The following is a 16,124-nucleotide window of genomic DNA, read 5'->3' on the forward strand; positions in this document are numbered from 1 at the left end:
ACTCCATGCTTATCGCTAGTACAGTAGTTGGCTTAAATTCCTTTTTTTCCATCATGATAGTACAGATGGATTTCTTTTTTACATTAAATTAACATGGTAAGTGGTAAATTGCAGTTCATGAATATTATGTTCACTAAAATTAAGTGTGCACGCAGTGTTGTTTATGCCGAATCTAAAGATTTCATTTTCTTATCAAATCATGACAAATGGTAGTACTTGCTTTGTATTTCACTCTGTATGCGTGTTTGCGCACTCATACTTGTCATGATGTATGTCACGCCATATTTATATTTACTCCTTTATAAATGTATCTTATATAATCTATGAGATATCTTCTATTTGAATAAGATATCTAATAAATTTCATAAGATGTCTCATATAATTTACAGTTGATAATATATCTCATAAAATATATGATATTTTTTAAACTATATAAAATAGCTCATAAACTTTATAAGATATCTTGTATATCAAACAAGATATATTATAAAGTTGATGAGATATCTTATAAAAGATAGAAGATATCTTATAAATTTATCTTTGTAAGCTATCTTATAAAACATCAAAGATATCTCATGTTTTAAAAGAATATCTTATAAAACATATGGGATATAAAATACGTTTTATACGATATCTTATACATGTTATAAAAGTAAATTCATATTGTTTTGGGTCAGAATTACACAGCAGCAGAATTTACTAACAAAGGCAGTCAAACAAGTAATGACATTTATTTGCAATTATTGGAAGAAAATTATGATAATAACAAAGTACTAACTTACAATAGGTGACCAATAAACAATGTACGTGCCGAGCTGAATCTGTATATAAAACAAATCACAAATCGGCTGTTAATTTCCAACGAAATTCCTAAATCCTAGTCCCAGTTACAGAATAATCCAAATATCTAAAATGCTTGTCTAACCAGAGCTTATCATCGCCTAAATTCACATTGTATTCATAATCAGAATAAATTTTCTGGTACATTCTTGAAAGACACAGTTCGTCATCTTTCTACTACGTGATCAACATCGAACGCTAGAACAATCTAGGTCACAGGTGTCACTCAAGTGCAAGTATTACACAACAATATGATACTTTAAGTACTAGCTTGAAAATACGGATGTATATTTAATTGCTGTGATAAAATTTAGAAATTCATTTCAAAATTAAGGATTATCTCCCTCGTGCATAGCTCTTATTCTTAGAAGAATTTGGCTCCACTTTTTTGGCACTCTGGCCTACAAGTTTACTGTTATTTCGGATTTCAAAAATTTCGGTTGAGCATCACTGAAGAGACATTATTTGTCGAGATGCGCATCTGGTGCATCAAAATTGGTACCGTATAAGTTTTACGTTATGACCCCTGGGTCGAGGACTCTGCTGATGGACTGTTAGTCCCCGAGGGTCTCTACAGCCCAGTAGCTAAGTACTTCGTTACTAGCTTGAAAATACGGATGTATATTTAATTGCTGTAATAAAATTTAGAAATTCATTTCAAAATCAAGGATTATCACCCTCGTGCATAGCTCTTATCCTTAGACGAATTTGACTCCACTTTTTTGGCACTCTGATTTTCCCTATAATAGCTCTTAGGGCTACAAGTTTACTGTTATCAAAGACAAAATATGGTATACACATGGGCAAGCAAACTGGTACACACAAAACAAAATAGACAGACTTGTAGCTTATTAGATTTATTGGCGGTAATGATCACGGCTGCTCATAACTAGTGCAAGGAGAAAAACCATAACCCGAAGTGAACCCTGGGACCAGATGTACACCCAGGGAAAAATAAGATAATGTTTATTTATATTTGTAATATCAATTAAATGAATGAAAAATCCAGGTGAGCTTTACTGGCAAGCTGAATCTCCGCCCACTCGGAAATGGCAGCCGTGACGGAGGAATGGCTCTCCATAATAGGTTCTTGCCTGAAAATACAAAAAAAAACAAAAAACAAAAAAACAAACACCGACAACAAATTAAGACATGTACAATTTCAGTTTACGGGGAGGGCTGGGTGGGTGAATTTCCATGTGCGAAATGCTGGGGAATCTTGTACGGTGGTCATGACGTAATTTATGACCTCACTAATACCCGAAGAGAGAATAGCCGGCAGCGGGGAATTACCCCGGTGATGCAAATTAATGATTAATATTTCATTTAGCTTAGATAAACCGATTTAACTTCGATGAGGTAAATCCCATTATTTCGGATTTCAAAAAATTCGGTTGAGCATCACTGAAGAGACATTATTTGTCGAAATGCGCATCTGGGGCATCAAAATTGGTACCGTATAAGTTTTACTTTTTATAGTTTATAAGATATCTTATAAGAAATCATTTATGAGATATCTTGTGAAAATATAAGATATCTTATAAAGTTTAAGAAATATCATATAAAACATATAAGATATCTTATATTGAAGGACCAATTTGTAATATTTTAGGAACAATTTCTTATATTAAGGGAACAATTTCTTATATTAAGGGAACAATTTCTTATATTGTAGGAGTTCAGATCAAGTGGATAGAGGAACCACCGGATGTCTCTAAGTATGGTGTAGAATTCAATGCCACGGCCGAATTAACACTCACCCAAGAGTTTTACGTCTGGGGTTTCCAGCAAAATATCTTCACCGGAATTAAAGGTTCCATGGGAGCAAGGTGAACATTCTACTAAATCTGAATCACAGCTATGTTTATGTCTGTCGTAATAAGGTGATTATTCTACTAAATCTGAATCACAGGTACGCTATTTCTTGATTTACCTGTAGAAGACATCGATATGCGAATCCCGTGGGGATCAGGGTTAGAATAGATGCTTGTCGTAAGAGGCAACTAAATGGGGTGATCCTTCGGATGAGACCGCAATCAATCAATCAATTGATATGCGATATATCAAAAATCATGAACCACCAAGCACTGTCTCTCAATCCACCATATTCCAATGTTCTCCAACAACCTTAATTTTGATAGATCCGGACTCTGAATGCGGATCAGGGGTCTGTATACGTTGGTTTACAGAGTGACTTGAGGGTGTCAATCTCTGAGTGTCTGAAAGTTTTTATTGAAGTCCTACACCCACCACACCCTAATTTTTACAAAAATATTCATCGCTCCATAATCGTAAGGATGAATGACAGCTCAAAACAAAACAACTAATTAAATGTGTTCCAATTACTAGATAGATAGATAGGCAGATACATATATAGGTTTACGATGGGAGAGGCAGTCCATGGAAAAAAATCCTGGATTATGGGTTACATATCGAATTTCATAACTATGTAGGTTACAACATTCTTTACGAAGGATTTCTTGCCATTTCTTGTAATACGACATCACAATTGGAGTATTTATCATCGTTTTATTTTCATGGAAAACACCACTTTTATTATTTATCTTTTTTAACGCATCAAACGCATTGGAGAACATGATTTATTTTCTACCTAATCATCGAGTATAAGACATGTAGTAGCTGTATAAATTATGTTCTCCAATGCGCTATCCCGTTTACCGCAGGGAAAATGGCACAAAAATGTTTACTTTTTTCTGAATATTGCATTTGTTTAAAAAAAAACCTCAAACACTTTCTGTTTTTAGCAGCAGCACAGAGGCCCAGACTTGGTGTGAAACAACCGTATGCCCGTCCAAAGAGACCGCAAATGAGGCAAATTGTTGTATTCACCATTTCAATATACACAGCTGTCCGGCTAACGAGGACGGAATGACAAACAACCTGTGTGGACCTTGGATCCCTGCCAGTGGCACAATTTACACCCACTCGCAGGCCGTGGTGGGATCGCCTTCACGGGGGAACTGGTCCAGCACCGTGAGTGGACTATTTTTGGCAGGGGAGCATTCAGTCATTGCGCATTTTAAAATTGCTGGGATGCACTTGGCATTGGTTAAGAAGGTCAAAGTTCATCCAAAATCTGGTAAGTTATCCATGTCTTGAAACAATACTGTATAACATGTATAAAGCATGAAATTCCTGGTGTCATTGTTTATTGTTATTGTCTGTTCTTTGTGCAAACAAGTCTTTATTGATATTCATTTTCAAAAAGAATGAATGATGAGCTTCAAATCCATGACCTTATTTGCTCTTAAAGACTGGTCTTTTTGCACACCCGATTGATGTTCTTTCTAGTATAAAGCATGAAATTCATTTCCAACATTATTAGTATGGTCTGTTTTAAAATGTTCCCTAACTAATTATTCATTTCTTAAAAGTATCATCTGATATGAAGTTTGAAATTCATGTCATAATTATTTGTTCTTAAAGTCGTAGTTCTTTTGCATACTGAATGTAAAATTCCTCATGTAATATCTAGATGTTTATACTGTATGGGAGTTTCTGTATATTCTTTACTCTAGGCGATTATTTGATATTAGTGAGTAGCCTGTCCCGCGCAATTCATTCGTCTATCACTTATTTATAGGGATTCAAGTCCTTCACAGTACTGCTGATTTGCGATTTAATAACGTTTCCACGAATTTGTCGACATGGGTATTTGCGTAATAAAAGGAAGCTGTCGTAATAGTATACGTTGCTTGTAAATGTAAACAGCTTTACACAGTTGAGGAAATGCATGTAGGAAAAGTGAAGATAATGAAATGTGATCAAACTCTATCATCAATCCCATAAAGAATACAAAATCATGAGTGTGGCAAACACGGACCCTTAGGCATACCAGAGGTGGGATCAGATGCCTAGGAGGATTAAGCATCTTCTGTTGCCCGGTCACACCCGCTATGAGCTCTCTATCTTGATCAAGTAAACGGAGTAATCCTTAGTCTAAATCAGTGTGTAACTTACGAACGGCCGAACAATTCGTATGAAACACGTGATACATCATATGACCTAGCTGCAGGTTGTATTTGGAAAGAACATTATTATAACGACCATAGAATTTGCAAAATGCTGACTTGGAAAGAGAGTGTTGAAACTCTGCAATTTCAACTTATTTGTCAGTAGCTTACCGCGATTTGAAAATTAATCATACGCAGAACATTCTCTCGCGTATCGAATCAGTTGAAGTACACAAACACAATTTGAAGATGATAATGGAATATTGCAACATATTCGTCTATCATATATATGGAAAGTATACGATGGAAAAAAATACATGAAGTCATCCCGTTTGTCATAAAGTTGAATTGTTAGTTTACCATTAATATCTATGTTCAATAAAGTATCGAATGTGAAACAGATATTATGGAAGAGTTTGTGGTGTCTTTTATTTCGAGTTCACTGGAATATATCGACTCAACGTATGCATAGAAATGACCATATATTGTTAATAGATAAAATGTCGTCGATATATCTAAATGTTGAGTTGAAGGTTTCAGCAGAAGGTTTTTTTTTTCTTCTCATGTAAAAGCTTTTGAATAGATTCTGCCTCATGATTGATAGATTTTGTATTGTTTAACGCCCCGCTTAAGAAATTACCGTTGAAGGGATGCAAAATGTAGGCCTATGCTCGGTGCCTACGGTCTGAGAGCAGCGAGGGACCTTTATTGTGCCACACCTGCTGCGACATTTTGCGGTTTCATCCGTAGGCCCCATTTAGTCACCTCTTATGAAAACCAAAGGGTGCTGAAGACCTATTCTAACCCGGATCCTCACGGGAATCCTGCCTGATGAGAATAAAAAAAACAGGTCAGCTAATAAAGGAGCACAATTCGTGTCAATGAGAATTCCAACAAACTGTTGGAAAACCTGGTCACCAAAGACTACGAACATATTGTCAATGAGGAACTCCAGCATCTTTTTAATATTACCTTCATTGGACTTGCGCGTAGAATGTGAGTGGTGTTTAACAAAGTATATTTTTGAACGACATATCATAGGATACGAGTATTTCCAGGTTCCATGTTTATTGATTGATTGTAACTTGCTTAACGTCTCTCGAGAGAATTTTTCTTTCATATGGAGACGTCACCAAGACCAGTAAAGGGCTTCAAATTAGGCCTTTGCTCGGCGCTTACGGCCATTTAGCAGTGAGGGTTCTTTAGCGTGCCACACCCACTGTAACACGGGACATCCGTTTTTAAGGTCATCTCCGAGGACCCATGATATTTACACCTGATGCCGAGCGTTTGGCGACGGAACTGTCACCACCTGTTTTAACGACTTAGGTCTGTCGCGGCCGGGATTCGAGCCAGGCCGCATGCGGGGCGAACGCTCTAACCTCTCGGCCACCCCGGCGGTGCCATGTTTATTGAAAAAGCAGTTGTTTATGATGTCAAAAAGCTTAGTCTTTGATTCACCGTGAGTGATGGTCGTGTAAACTGTTGAAAAGTCATACGTTTTCATGCTGTTTATTTGGGAAAAGTTTTGTGATACGTTCTTTAGAATTTTTTAGAATCCACATCTGCATATATATATATATATATATATATATATATATATATATATATATATATATCAATGTAAAAGTGATCTCCCATACAATAATTCATTGTTGTAAAACTTACCTCCCCTATACCAAAATGTATATTATCCAGTCATAGTATGATTAAAGTACATGTCTCATTCGCTACAAACTCATCAGATATTGAATATCAAAGAATGGAAAACGTTATTCTGGAGTGTGTTCTAAGAATAACCTTGAGCAGTGTTTATAGCTACATTGGATTTACAGTATGCGGTGATGGTTTTTGTCAAGCTGAGGAGGAACGGTGTTCCACCTGTCCGCATGATTGTGGAAAATGTCCCCTGACGTCAGTACAGATCGGAATCATCGCCTCCTTTGTCGTGACCTGTGTCATTGTTGTTATAGGGTTTTTAACTGTAAGTATACACAGAAGAAGACGAAAACGATCGCAAAAGTGTTTCCATCTCTATATAAAATAAACTGGTATCGCTTTTATGAGACATGAATAACGTTTTTAGCTTGACATGGTGCTATTGGACAAGTACCTGTAAATTACTTTCCCCATTACTAAATCCTAACAATTATATATCTTTTATAAGGTCATTCAGTATCAGAGAAGAAAATTACTCTTTGATGAGAGTTGGATCATTCCATATTCGAAATTAGTTATAAGTAAGTATGAATTTTAGAAACTACGGAAATAATTCCCCCCTCTCGCTCAACATTATTGTCCCGTGTTGTAAATGGATCACCTTTATGCTCATGTCTATTCTGTTCCAGACAACAACACAATGTTATTCAATAGTTTCATCAGTAGGATCTCTCTCAAGTACGGAGAAGATGATATCTCCACGGGACAAACCGGCATGCAAGTGTTTGCACAGACGGCGAAATTGTAAGCTCAGACAATAGGTTGTTTTATTTTTCTGTACATGTGTACACATAGAATATATTAGTAAGCCTTACCTTTTTTTTAAAAAAACAAACAAACCACAATTCATGCTGCACTTCCTGTTCATTCCTCTTGCAGAGATGGGAAAGTCGTTGCTGTCAAAAATATTAATAAATACAACTTTATTTTGTCCAAAACTCTTCGACTTGAAGTCAAAGAAATAAGGTAAGTGCTTTTGTAGACCACTTAATTTTCAGTCCATTCCTTTCTTGTTTATAACAGACGAAGAATATTTTTTCACACTCCTGGTCATCAGAATTTTAATCAATATATGCTACAGATTAAGAGAAAAAGTATGTGGGGTGGAGGTTGACACATTGATAATATTATGATATATTGCACGTTGTAGAGAATTGCGGCATCATAATCTGTGTCAATTTGTGGGTGCTTGTGTGGAGGTCCCCCATGTGTGCATACTGATGGACTATTGTGCGAAGGGTGCACTCGCGGACGTCATTCAGAACGACGAAATCCCACTTGCTTGGTCCTTCCGGTTTTCTTTTTCTTCCGACATTGCGCATGGTATGGAATATCTGCATAGCCATGGCATTATTCATGGTCGACTTAATTCCAGTAATTGTGTAGTGGACGATCGATGGTCGGTAAAAATCACAGGTATGTAAGTTATTAAAGCGTGAGAATTCTTCATTTGAATTACTCAGGAAATCAATTTGCCGTGCTGAAGACCAGGAAGGGGCTATTAATTTCATGAGGCATTATGAAAGTGATATCATAAGATAATTTAGCTAAAAGTTGTCCTGTTAATTATTGAAAAGAGTTATAATTGAAAATTTTGATTATAATTACTTTATGGGGTAAAATAGGGGTTTAGATCAATCACCACTTACAAGTTTAGGAAGCTATAGTTAATTAATATGAAAGTTGTCAAATGCAGAGTTGATTGATCGTTCCGTTAACCAAAAAATTGGTAATTCCATTTTTTACTAATTATACACTATGGTACATCTTTCAATCTAACTTGTTAAAAAATCGATCAAGAAGATGCATGTCGACATGCGTTGTATCAGATATCCTCTGCTTGCACTGATGTGAAATCATATTCATTGAAACCAAAAGGTTTTTCAATCATATATTTAGGTAACAAATGCTCCATTTTGAATTCATAAAATTACAAATTCGTATTGATTACCACACAAATGTTACTCATGGATCCGTGACTCGACTTTTGCATCATTGTGCCACTGATATTTTGAAATTTCGAGAAATAAAGTTTACCATTTCATTTTCATATTTAAGAGAGGAGTTTCAGACTACTATGAAATTCCACATTTTAAGATGTTGAAAAATATGAACATGGGGTCTTCTTTCTTATTTCAGATTACGGACTTCCTCTCCTGCGCAAGCATGACTTCAAATCAGACGAAATGACGTCAGACTTCCAGAGCAGACAACGCCACGTCTATTGCGCTCCGGAAGTAGGAGGTGCCTTCCCAGTGTTCACAAAATTATCTGACGTCTATGCTTACGGGATTGTCCTAATAGAAATAGCAAATAGAAGTGAACCATATGGGGTATGCAAGTTGACTTTTGAAATCAAAAATTCTGATTACAGAAGTAATCTAATATTTTGAAGAAGAAAATTTTGTTTAAAAATCATAATCTTGAATCATTTTCGTAAGATGACTCATGTACAACATATCTCTCTCTCTCCCCCCCCCTCTCTCTCTCTCTCTCTCTCTCTCTCTCTTTCTCTCTCTCTCTTTCTCTCTCTCTCTCTCTCTCTATATATATATACATGTATATATGTATATATATATATATATATATATATAAATTAATTAATGATTTTCATTAATTTTACTGATTTTATATACAGCAGCAGTAGGATTCTCGACATTTCTGTGAACATCTGACATTTCATTTAATATGCAGGATGAAGACTTAACCACGCTACCCCCTCACTGGAAACCGCCATTACCGAAACTTAAAGGTGACAAGGAGGAAGACAACTGCCCGTCACCAACAGCTTTCTGTGCCGTACGTATCCATTAATCAGGTGGTGAACAGTTAATGTGGCGAAGGTTATACGTGAAAATACTACACAGATTAAATCAGATGACTTTATCTGTGTCGAAAATATCAGTTGTGTCGTAAGTTAGTGATTTCGTGTATGATAAATCAAATCGTGTATCAAATAAGTCATATTTTTGGCACGCTGTTTTTGGCTATATTTAGCTCTAAAACTTCATAGTTATTTCGGATTTCAAACATTTCGGTTGAGCATCACTGAAGAGACATTATTTGTCGAAATGCGCATCTGGTGCATCAAAATTGGTACCGTATAAGTTTTACATCAGAAGAATCTCTAGATTTCTCTCCCGGGTAGCAAACATATCATTAAAATATTGCATCATTTTGTTTTGTTTAATCTACAAACGATTCGATTCGTTAAGGATTGTAAGTATCAGTTAGTATACAAAACTATTGCACTTAATATTATATTAAATGATTCCAAATTGTATATGTCTTAACTATCAATAAGCATAGTCTTGTGTAACCGGTCGCGGCACCAGTGGATTAGTGTGTAACCGGTCGCGGCACCAATAGTTTATTGTGTAACGGTGGCGGCACCATTAGCTGAGTGTGTAACCGGTCGCAGCACCATTAGCTGAGTGTGTAACAGGTCGCGGCACCATTAGCTGAGTGTGTAACCAGTCGCGGCACCAGTAGCTGAGTGTGTAACCGGTCACGGCACCAGTGGGTTAGTGTGTAACCGGTCGCGGCACCATTAGTTTATTGTGTAACGGTCGCGGCACCATTAGCTGAGTGTGCAACCGGTCGCAGCACCATTAGCTGAGTGTGTAACCAGTCGCGGCACCACTAGCTGAGTGTGTAACCGGTCGCAGCACCAGTAGCTGAGTGTGTAACAAGTCGCGATACCAATCGCTTAGTGGTTAAGGCGTTTGCGTCGCCGACTACCGGCTCGATTCTCTATCCCGGAGCTGCCTCAAACTGAAGACGTTTAACGTGTGTAGTGATTGCTCCTTTACCATGCGCTCAGCATTAGAAAGTTACAGGTCTTTCCGATATGACATTTAAAATGGATGTTTTATACCAGGGTTGACATAAAGAATCCTCACTACTGCAGCCATGAGCGCCATCTATAGTTCACAATTTGTGAAACTATTTAAAGCTGATGACGTCTAAAAATACATGTAAGTGTAAAATTCTCGAATGGGGTGTAAAACACGACACAAACAAAAGACACGTGTCGCACGCTTGAAACTGATCAATAGTTCCGTAAGTCGTCAGATACATCGGAGTTTTGTTGAATTAGATAATTCCTAGCCTTGTGTGTTGTACGTATTAGATAAGTTGTTACTCTGTTGTATCGTAAATATCAAAGGATTAACTTTTTCTCAGTTGTACAATGCAAGTATCACATACCCGTATGTGTGGTAAACATCAGATGCATATTCGTAACAACAACAAAAATCCCCGCACAATTTCTCGAGTCAGCTTTGACGAATATCGACAATTTGGAAACTTCATTAATATGCATTTTATCATCTTTAAAGTAGCAAAGTAGTTGTGCATATGTGTACTACATTGAAGAAATGGAAGAAACGCACAAATGTTTCTAAATTTGTTTTTACAACGTCGGTACTTCTGTCAAAACTGCTCGATACTACACATGCTGTGTATTGCATGATCGAATTTCAATCTTTATCAACAGCTGATTGATGAATGTTTAGACTCCAGAGCATCTGAAAGACCCACGTTTGGCAACATTAGAAAAATCTTGTACAAAATCAACCCAAATAAACAAAATCCAGTGGACCTCATGATGGCAATGGTAGGTTTGGTGTTCTTTCCATCGGATTTTTTCAAAACTGTGTTCACAATATCAAAGGCATCACAAGTCTACAAATGTATTTATTAATTTGCCTTGCTGTTTCCATTCACCAACGCTGCTTTGTATTTACACGCTTTCATGTTAATGGGTTATTAAATGAGGTCTTAAATGCTTTGACCAATCGACATATGGCTAATGTCCTCAATGTAATCGAACTTTCTTTCATCTGTTTTGGCATATGGAGAAATGATGGACTAAGTTACCATTTAATTATAAGTAATAAAGAAACATAATGAGGTTAAAGTTATTACAGAACCTGAATAATGAGGAGTAAATGAAGTGCAATGTAAACAAGCATTTTATTTTTCTAACACGGAAATTACCCCCGGACTATACAACAATATCGAAAATGCATAAATTGCGGAAAAAATAAATAAGTTAATCGTCATATATTTCGATTTTAGATGGAAAAGTATTCAAAGCACTTAGAGCAGATTGTAGCTGAACGGACTAATGACCTAACGCTGGAAAAACTGCGGACGGATCGACTGCTCTACAGTGAGTAACTGGGTCAACGTTCTGGGAAACATTTTTGTTTTCATTTAAGAAATGAAACTTATAATTCTTTGTTTGATGCATGTATCTAACGAAACATTGGACGGAAAACTTCATCAATGCGCGTAGCGCATTGATGAAAAAGTTTTCCGTCCAATGTTTCGTTTGATACATGAATCAAACAAAGAATTATAAGTTTTATTTCTTATCATTTAATTATGTTTTTAAGATAGAAAAACAAATAGTTTCTCCCATCAAAAAGCTTGAATTAACGTTTCTGAAATGGCGCGTAGGAATACATATAGGCAAGAATGAAAACAAAAACAAAACGGCATGGCTGTGCGTTCAGGTCAGGAACAGTTACTGTGCATATTTAAATGGATTATACGCCAAATTAAAGGTGCAGTGATTAAAAGCTGAATTAAATATAAAGGAAGATAACAAGTGGTGACTGGATTTATGCTGCATCGTGTTGGAGAAGACGTTGAAAACTGGTTGTGTCGTTGGAACGGTGGAATGCAATTCGGCTCCATTTCAATATCGAGGAAAACGTTTAAAACGCACTCGTTGACTGAGCCCCATATAACGCAGTTCAATTGCATTGATATTTACCAGATCAGAAGTCGCCACTTGCTCCGTCATGTTATCGATCTCGTACGTAAAGCAGACGATTCATACCGGGAACTCGTGTAATCTGTCTACTTCTACCAGTAAGTGGTCTACGTCATCAAATTGACTATTCTGCCACGTCATCGCCTATGTATGCTGTTTCTTTAAATTAATTTGTATTTTATTCATATCTTTAGTTGTGCTAATTTTTGATAGCATTGAAAAACAAAAATCAAACAAATGCATTTCGTTATATATAATGCTTGTGTGGAAAATCCCGTTCTATAAATAGCGCTAAAATTAGAACGGGGAAGACGCATTCCAGAGAAAAGTAGTCCCGCGTGCTTAGTGCAGATGAACTCCGAACGAAATTTTGACAGAGAAATCAAACGAATTTTTTAACCAATCAGTATCGTTTATAAGTCATCACTTTAAAAGTTATTAAATGATATTGAATTAATGTTGGTTTAATCATAATATTGAAAATACCGAAATTGTTTTAAACCCCAAATATTCAAAAGTCAGTTCTTAATTAAAAAGGCACTATTTGAATTCTAATTTAGCAGGCACTATGTTAAGTTATTAGGTTACTTATTGACCGGTAAATGAGATCACCTCGCGGTCTACATGTGTGCGTACATGTATATTCCCCGCCTGACCAAACCGATAGATCAGTTACGAACCTAATATAATTCAGTAGCACGGCAAGAGGTATATGTGTTCCTAGCTGTCTGAACACATAACGCTTATTATCCCAAGATAGGGCGATATTCTACTGTATGACAAAATGATGATTTTATATATCTATAATTGTTACCCAACTAGAAATCGAAAGATATTCTCAGTACAACGGATCATGAAAACTTTACTTGTTTATTATTTTACATGTATGTATGTATGTAAATATCAAGCGCTATTTTGTTACAGTGAAAGGAGTTGTATGGGCTCACTGGAGGTTTTTTTTCTCTCGTCAAAGCTAAATATAAATTAAATATAATATTTGATTGAAAAAGTAAAGATACCTAGTTGTGACCAAATTCATAAACCCTCTAAAGAATGCAAAATTAGGAGAAGGGCAAATACGGACCCTTGGGCATACCAAAGGTGGCCAGGAGGAGTAAGCATCTCCTGTTGAGAATATTATATATGATTCCAAATGGGGCTAAATAGTTCTTGATCTACAACTGTGCCAAAGTAAGTACACACACAAGAAATCGCACGGAAAGTTAAAGATTGTGAAACAGTCTTCATTATTTATTTTTATTTATTTAGGTATGCTCCCTAAGGAAGTGGCCGACGTATTGAGGCGAGGATATCCAGTTGAGGCTCAGTATATGGACGCCGTGACAATTTACTTCAGTGACATTGTCGGATTCACGACATTGTGCTCAAACAGCACCGCTATGGAAGTTGTGAATCTTCTGAATAAGCTGTACATAACTTTTGATGAGGTCATAGAACTCTACCATGTATACAAAGTTGAGACAATCGGGGATGCATGTAAGCTTTAATAATTTTACCCCGTAGGAAACAATAATCGTAATTATATGTTATTTTGTACTGTATTTGTATGTACTTTTCCCTTTTGAAGATATGGTAGCGTCCGGTGTCCCCGAGCCTTATCCTACCCACGCTATAGAAATAGCCCGGATGGCTTTAAGCCTGGTCCAAATTTGCGAGGTGTTTGTCATACCACATTTATCAGAACAAAAGCTAAAGATAAGAGTTGGTATTCACTCAGGTACTGATAAACTTTCTGAATGTATCTTAAAGACAATCAGATTTGTTTGCTATTTTAACAAATCTTAGCATCAAAATACTTTAAATTTCATAAAGATGTACTCATAGAGGACAGAAATTATTTTGTAAACGCAATATTGAAGCTCTTGAACAGACACGATGTAGCTTGACTTAGATGTATATTTGTTTATTCAGTTGTGCATAAAATATCGATCTCCATTTACTTATTGAAAATATTTTTGATAGAAAAATTAAGTATATAACCTCCGATTTCCATATCAAATGCCTGTTTTGCCATTGTGCCCCAGGCTCTGTGTGTGCTGGTGTTGTGGGTCTGAAGATGCCGCGCTACTGTTTGTTTGGAGACACGGTAAACACGGCGTCCAGGATGGAATCTAACGGTGACGGTAAGCAATTTACACGCCGGTGACGGTAAGCAATTTACACGCCATTGCTGTTGTAAATATCTTAGACATGAACATGTAAAATATTTAACCTTATCTTGTAATTTTTTTTTAACGTTTTCGTTTTCAGTTTATAGAATTCACATAAGTGGGGATACATATAAGCTATTACAAACCGGAACTTTCAAGTTCGAGGCACGTGATAAAATATCAGTCAAAGTAAGTAACATTTCTAACTTATTTCAATATCAGTGATTACATATATAACTTATTTCAATATCAGTGATTACATGTATAACTTATTACAATATCAGTGATTACATATATAACTTATTTTAATATCAGTGATTACATGTATAACTTATTACAATATCAGTGATTACATATATAACTTATTACAATATCAGTGATTACATATATAACTTATTTTAATATCAGTGATTACATATATAACTTATTTCAATATCAGTGATTACATATATAACTTATTTTAATATCAGTGATTACATATATAACTTATTTCAATATCAGTGATTACATATATAACTTATTTTAATATCAGTGATTACATATATAACTTATTTTAATATCAGTGATTACATATATAACTTATTTCAATATCAGTGATTACATATATAACTTATTTTAATATCAGTGATTACATATATAACTTATTACAAAATTAAGTTTCCAAAGTTGTTAGAGAAAAAAAATGGCATGTGCATCTGCATTGAGGGCTCGGAAATAGAATTTCGATCGTTCAGAAATGATAAATAGATTGGTGAATGTTTATTATTTTAGGGCAAGGGTGAAATGCAGACGTATTGGCTCCTTGGAGAGGATACACCCAAAGACATGCCAATCCTTAAAACGAGGAATGAACACTTCAACGAAAACACTTCGACATCGAACTTGAGGAAACCTTTCGAGCATTCGCAACAAAACGGAAAAAGAATATATGTCAGTTCAGTGGACAGCCTGTTGAAAGAAATGGACAGATTTATGTAGTATCAGTTTCAACAAACCTTAGATTTCTTTTTTTTCAAAAGTGATAATCAACACTCTGGGTTGTACACATTATTCTAATTTTAATGTTGACTATTTGTGAACTGTATGGATCTTTACTTATTCCGTAGAGGCATTTTTAATTTTACAAGTTTTTTTTTTAATAAGTGCTAAAATATTGTAAAACTGAATGAATACGAAAGCTTACAATATATGTTTATACATGTAAATAAACTTGGATGTGTGTGTTTCGCCAGATAGTGCTAAAAGATTGTAATTTTGTGAATGAATATGAAAACTTAAAATACATGTTTATAAATTATGAACAATCAGAAATCTTGGATGTATGTACGGTGCATATTTCACCAGATAGTGCTAAAAGATTGTGATTCTGTGAATGAATATGAAAGTGGTGGTGATAAGAACTAACTGATGTCTTTCTATCTATTTATTTAATTGACAGAATCAATCTCAAACCAGCGTTATCTTTCGTCTCTTATAAGCACTTACCTCTGTTCGCGGATGACAAGTGTTAATATTTTTACAGTGATTTTAATCTTAACACACAAGTAAAGAAGAATATGTAGTAGTCTTCGTGTTTTACTTGATTTTGTACTATTCCGCGATACAATTCCCTGAAAAACAAGTACATTTTAGTCA

At 35.6% G+C, this 16,124-nt stretch overlaps 1 protein-coding gene across 1 annotated transcript in view; it reads left to right on the forward strand.

Annotated features, from left to right (window-relative positions):
- Window positions 1-16,053, forward strand: part of LOC125669231 (atrial natriuretic peptide receptor 2-like) — a 27,195-nt gene extending 11,142 nt beyond the window's left edge. The window contains exons 2-17 of the mRNA XM_056164278.1: window positions 2,516-2,669; window positions 3,606-3,940; window positions 6,650-6,798; window positions 6,982-7,054; window positions 7,163-7,277; window positions 7,413-7,499; window positions 7,684-7,949; window positions 8,673-8,866; window positions 9,228-9,332; window positions 11,032-11,151; window positions 11,616-11,709; window positions 13,588-13,815; window positions 13,907-14,056; window positions 14,364-14,462; window positions 14,590-14,678; window positions 15,261-16,053. Of these exons, the coding sequence (XP_056020253.1) occupies window positions 2,516-2,669; window positions 3,606-3,940; window positions 6,650-6,798; window positions 6,982-7,054; window positions 7,163-7,277; window positions 7,413-7,499; window positions 7,684-7,949; window positions 8,673-8,866; window positions 9,228-9,332; window positions 11,032-11,151; window positions 11,616-11,709; window positions 13,588-13,815; window positions 13,907-14,056; window positions 14,364-14,462; window positions 14,590-14,678; window positions 15,261-15,467 (2,465 nt within the window). The 3' untranslated portion in view covers window positions 15,468-16,053. The remainder of the gene's footprint in view (window positions 1-2,515; window positions 2,670-3,605; window positions 3,941-6,649; window positions 6,799-6,981; window positions 7,055-7,162; window positions 7,278-7,412; window positions 7,500-7,683; window positions 7,950-8,672; window positions 8,867-9,227; window positions 9,333-11,031; window positions 11,152-11,615; window positions 11,710-13,587; window positions 13,816-13,906; window positions 14,057-14,363; window positions 14,463-14,589; window positions 14,679-15,260) is intronic.
- The last annotated feature ends 71 nt before the right edge of the window (window positions 16,054-16,124 follow it).

This window comes from Ostrea edulis, chromosome 4 (genome assembly GCF_947568905.1).
Source record: "Ostrea edulis chromosome 4, xbOstEdul1.1, whole genome shotgun sequence".
NCBI classification, from domain to species: domain Eukaryota; kingdom Metazoa; phylum Mollusca; class Bivalvia; order Ostreida; family Ostreidae; genus Ostrea; species Ostrea edulis.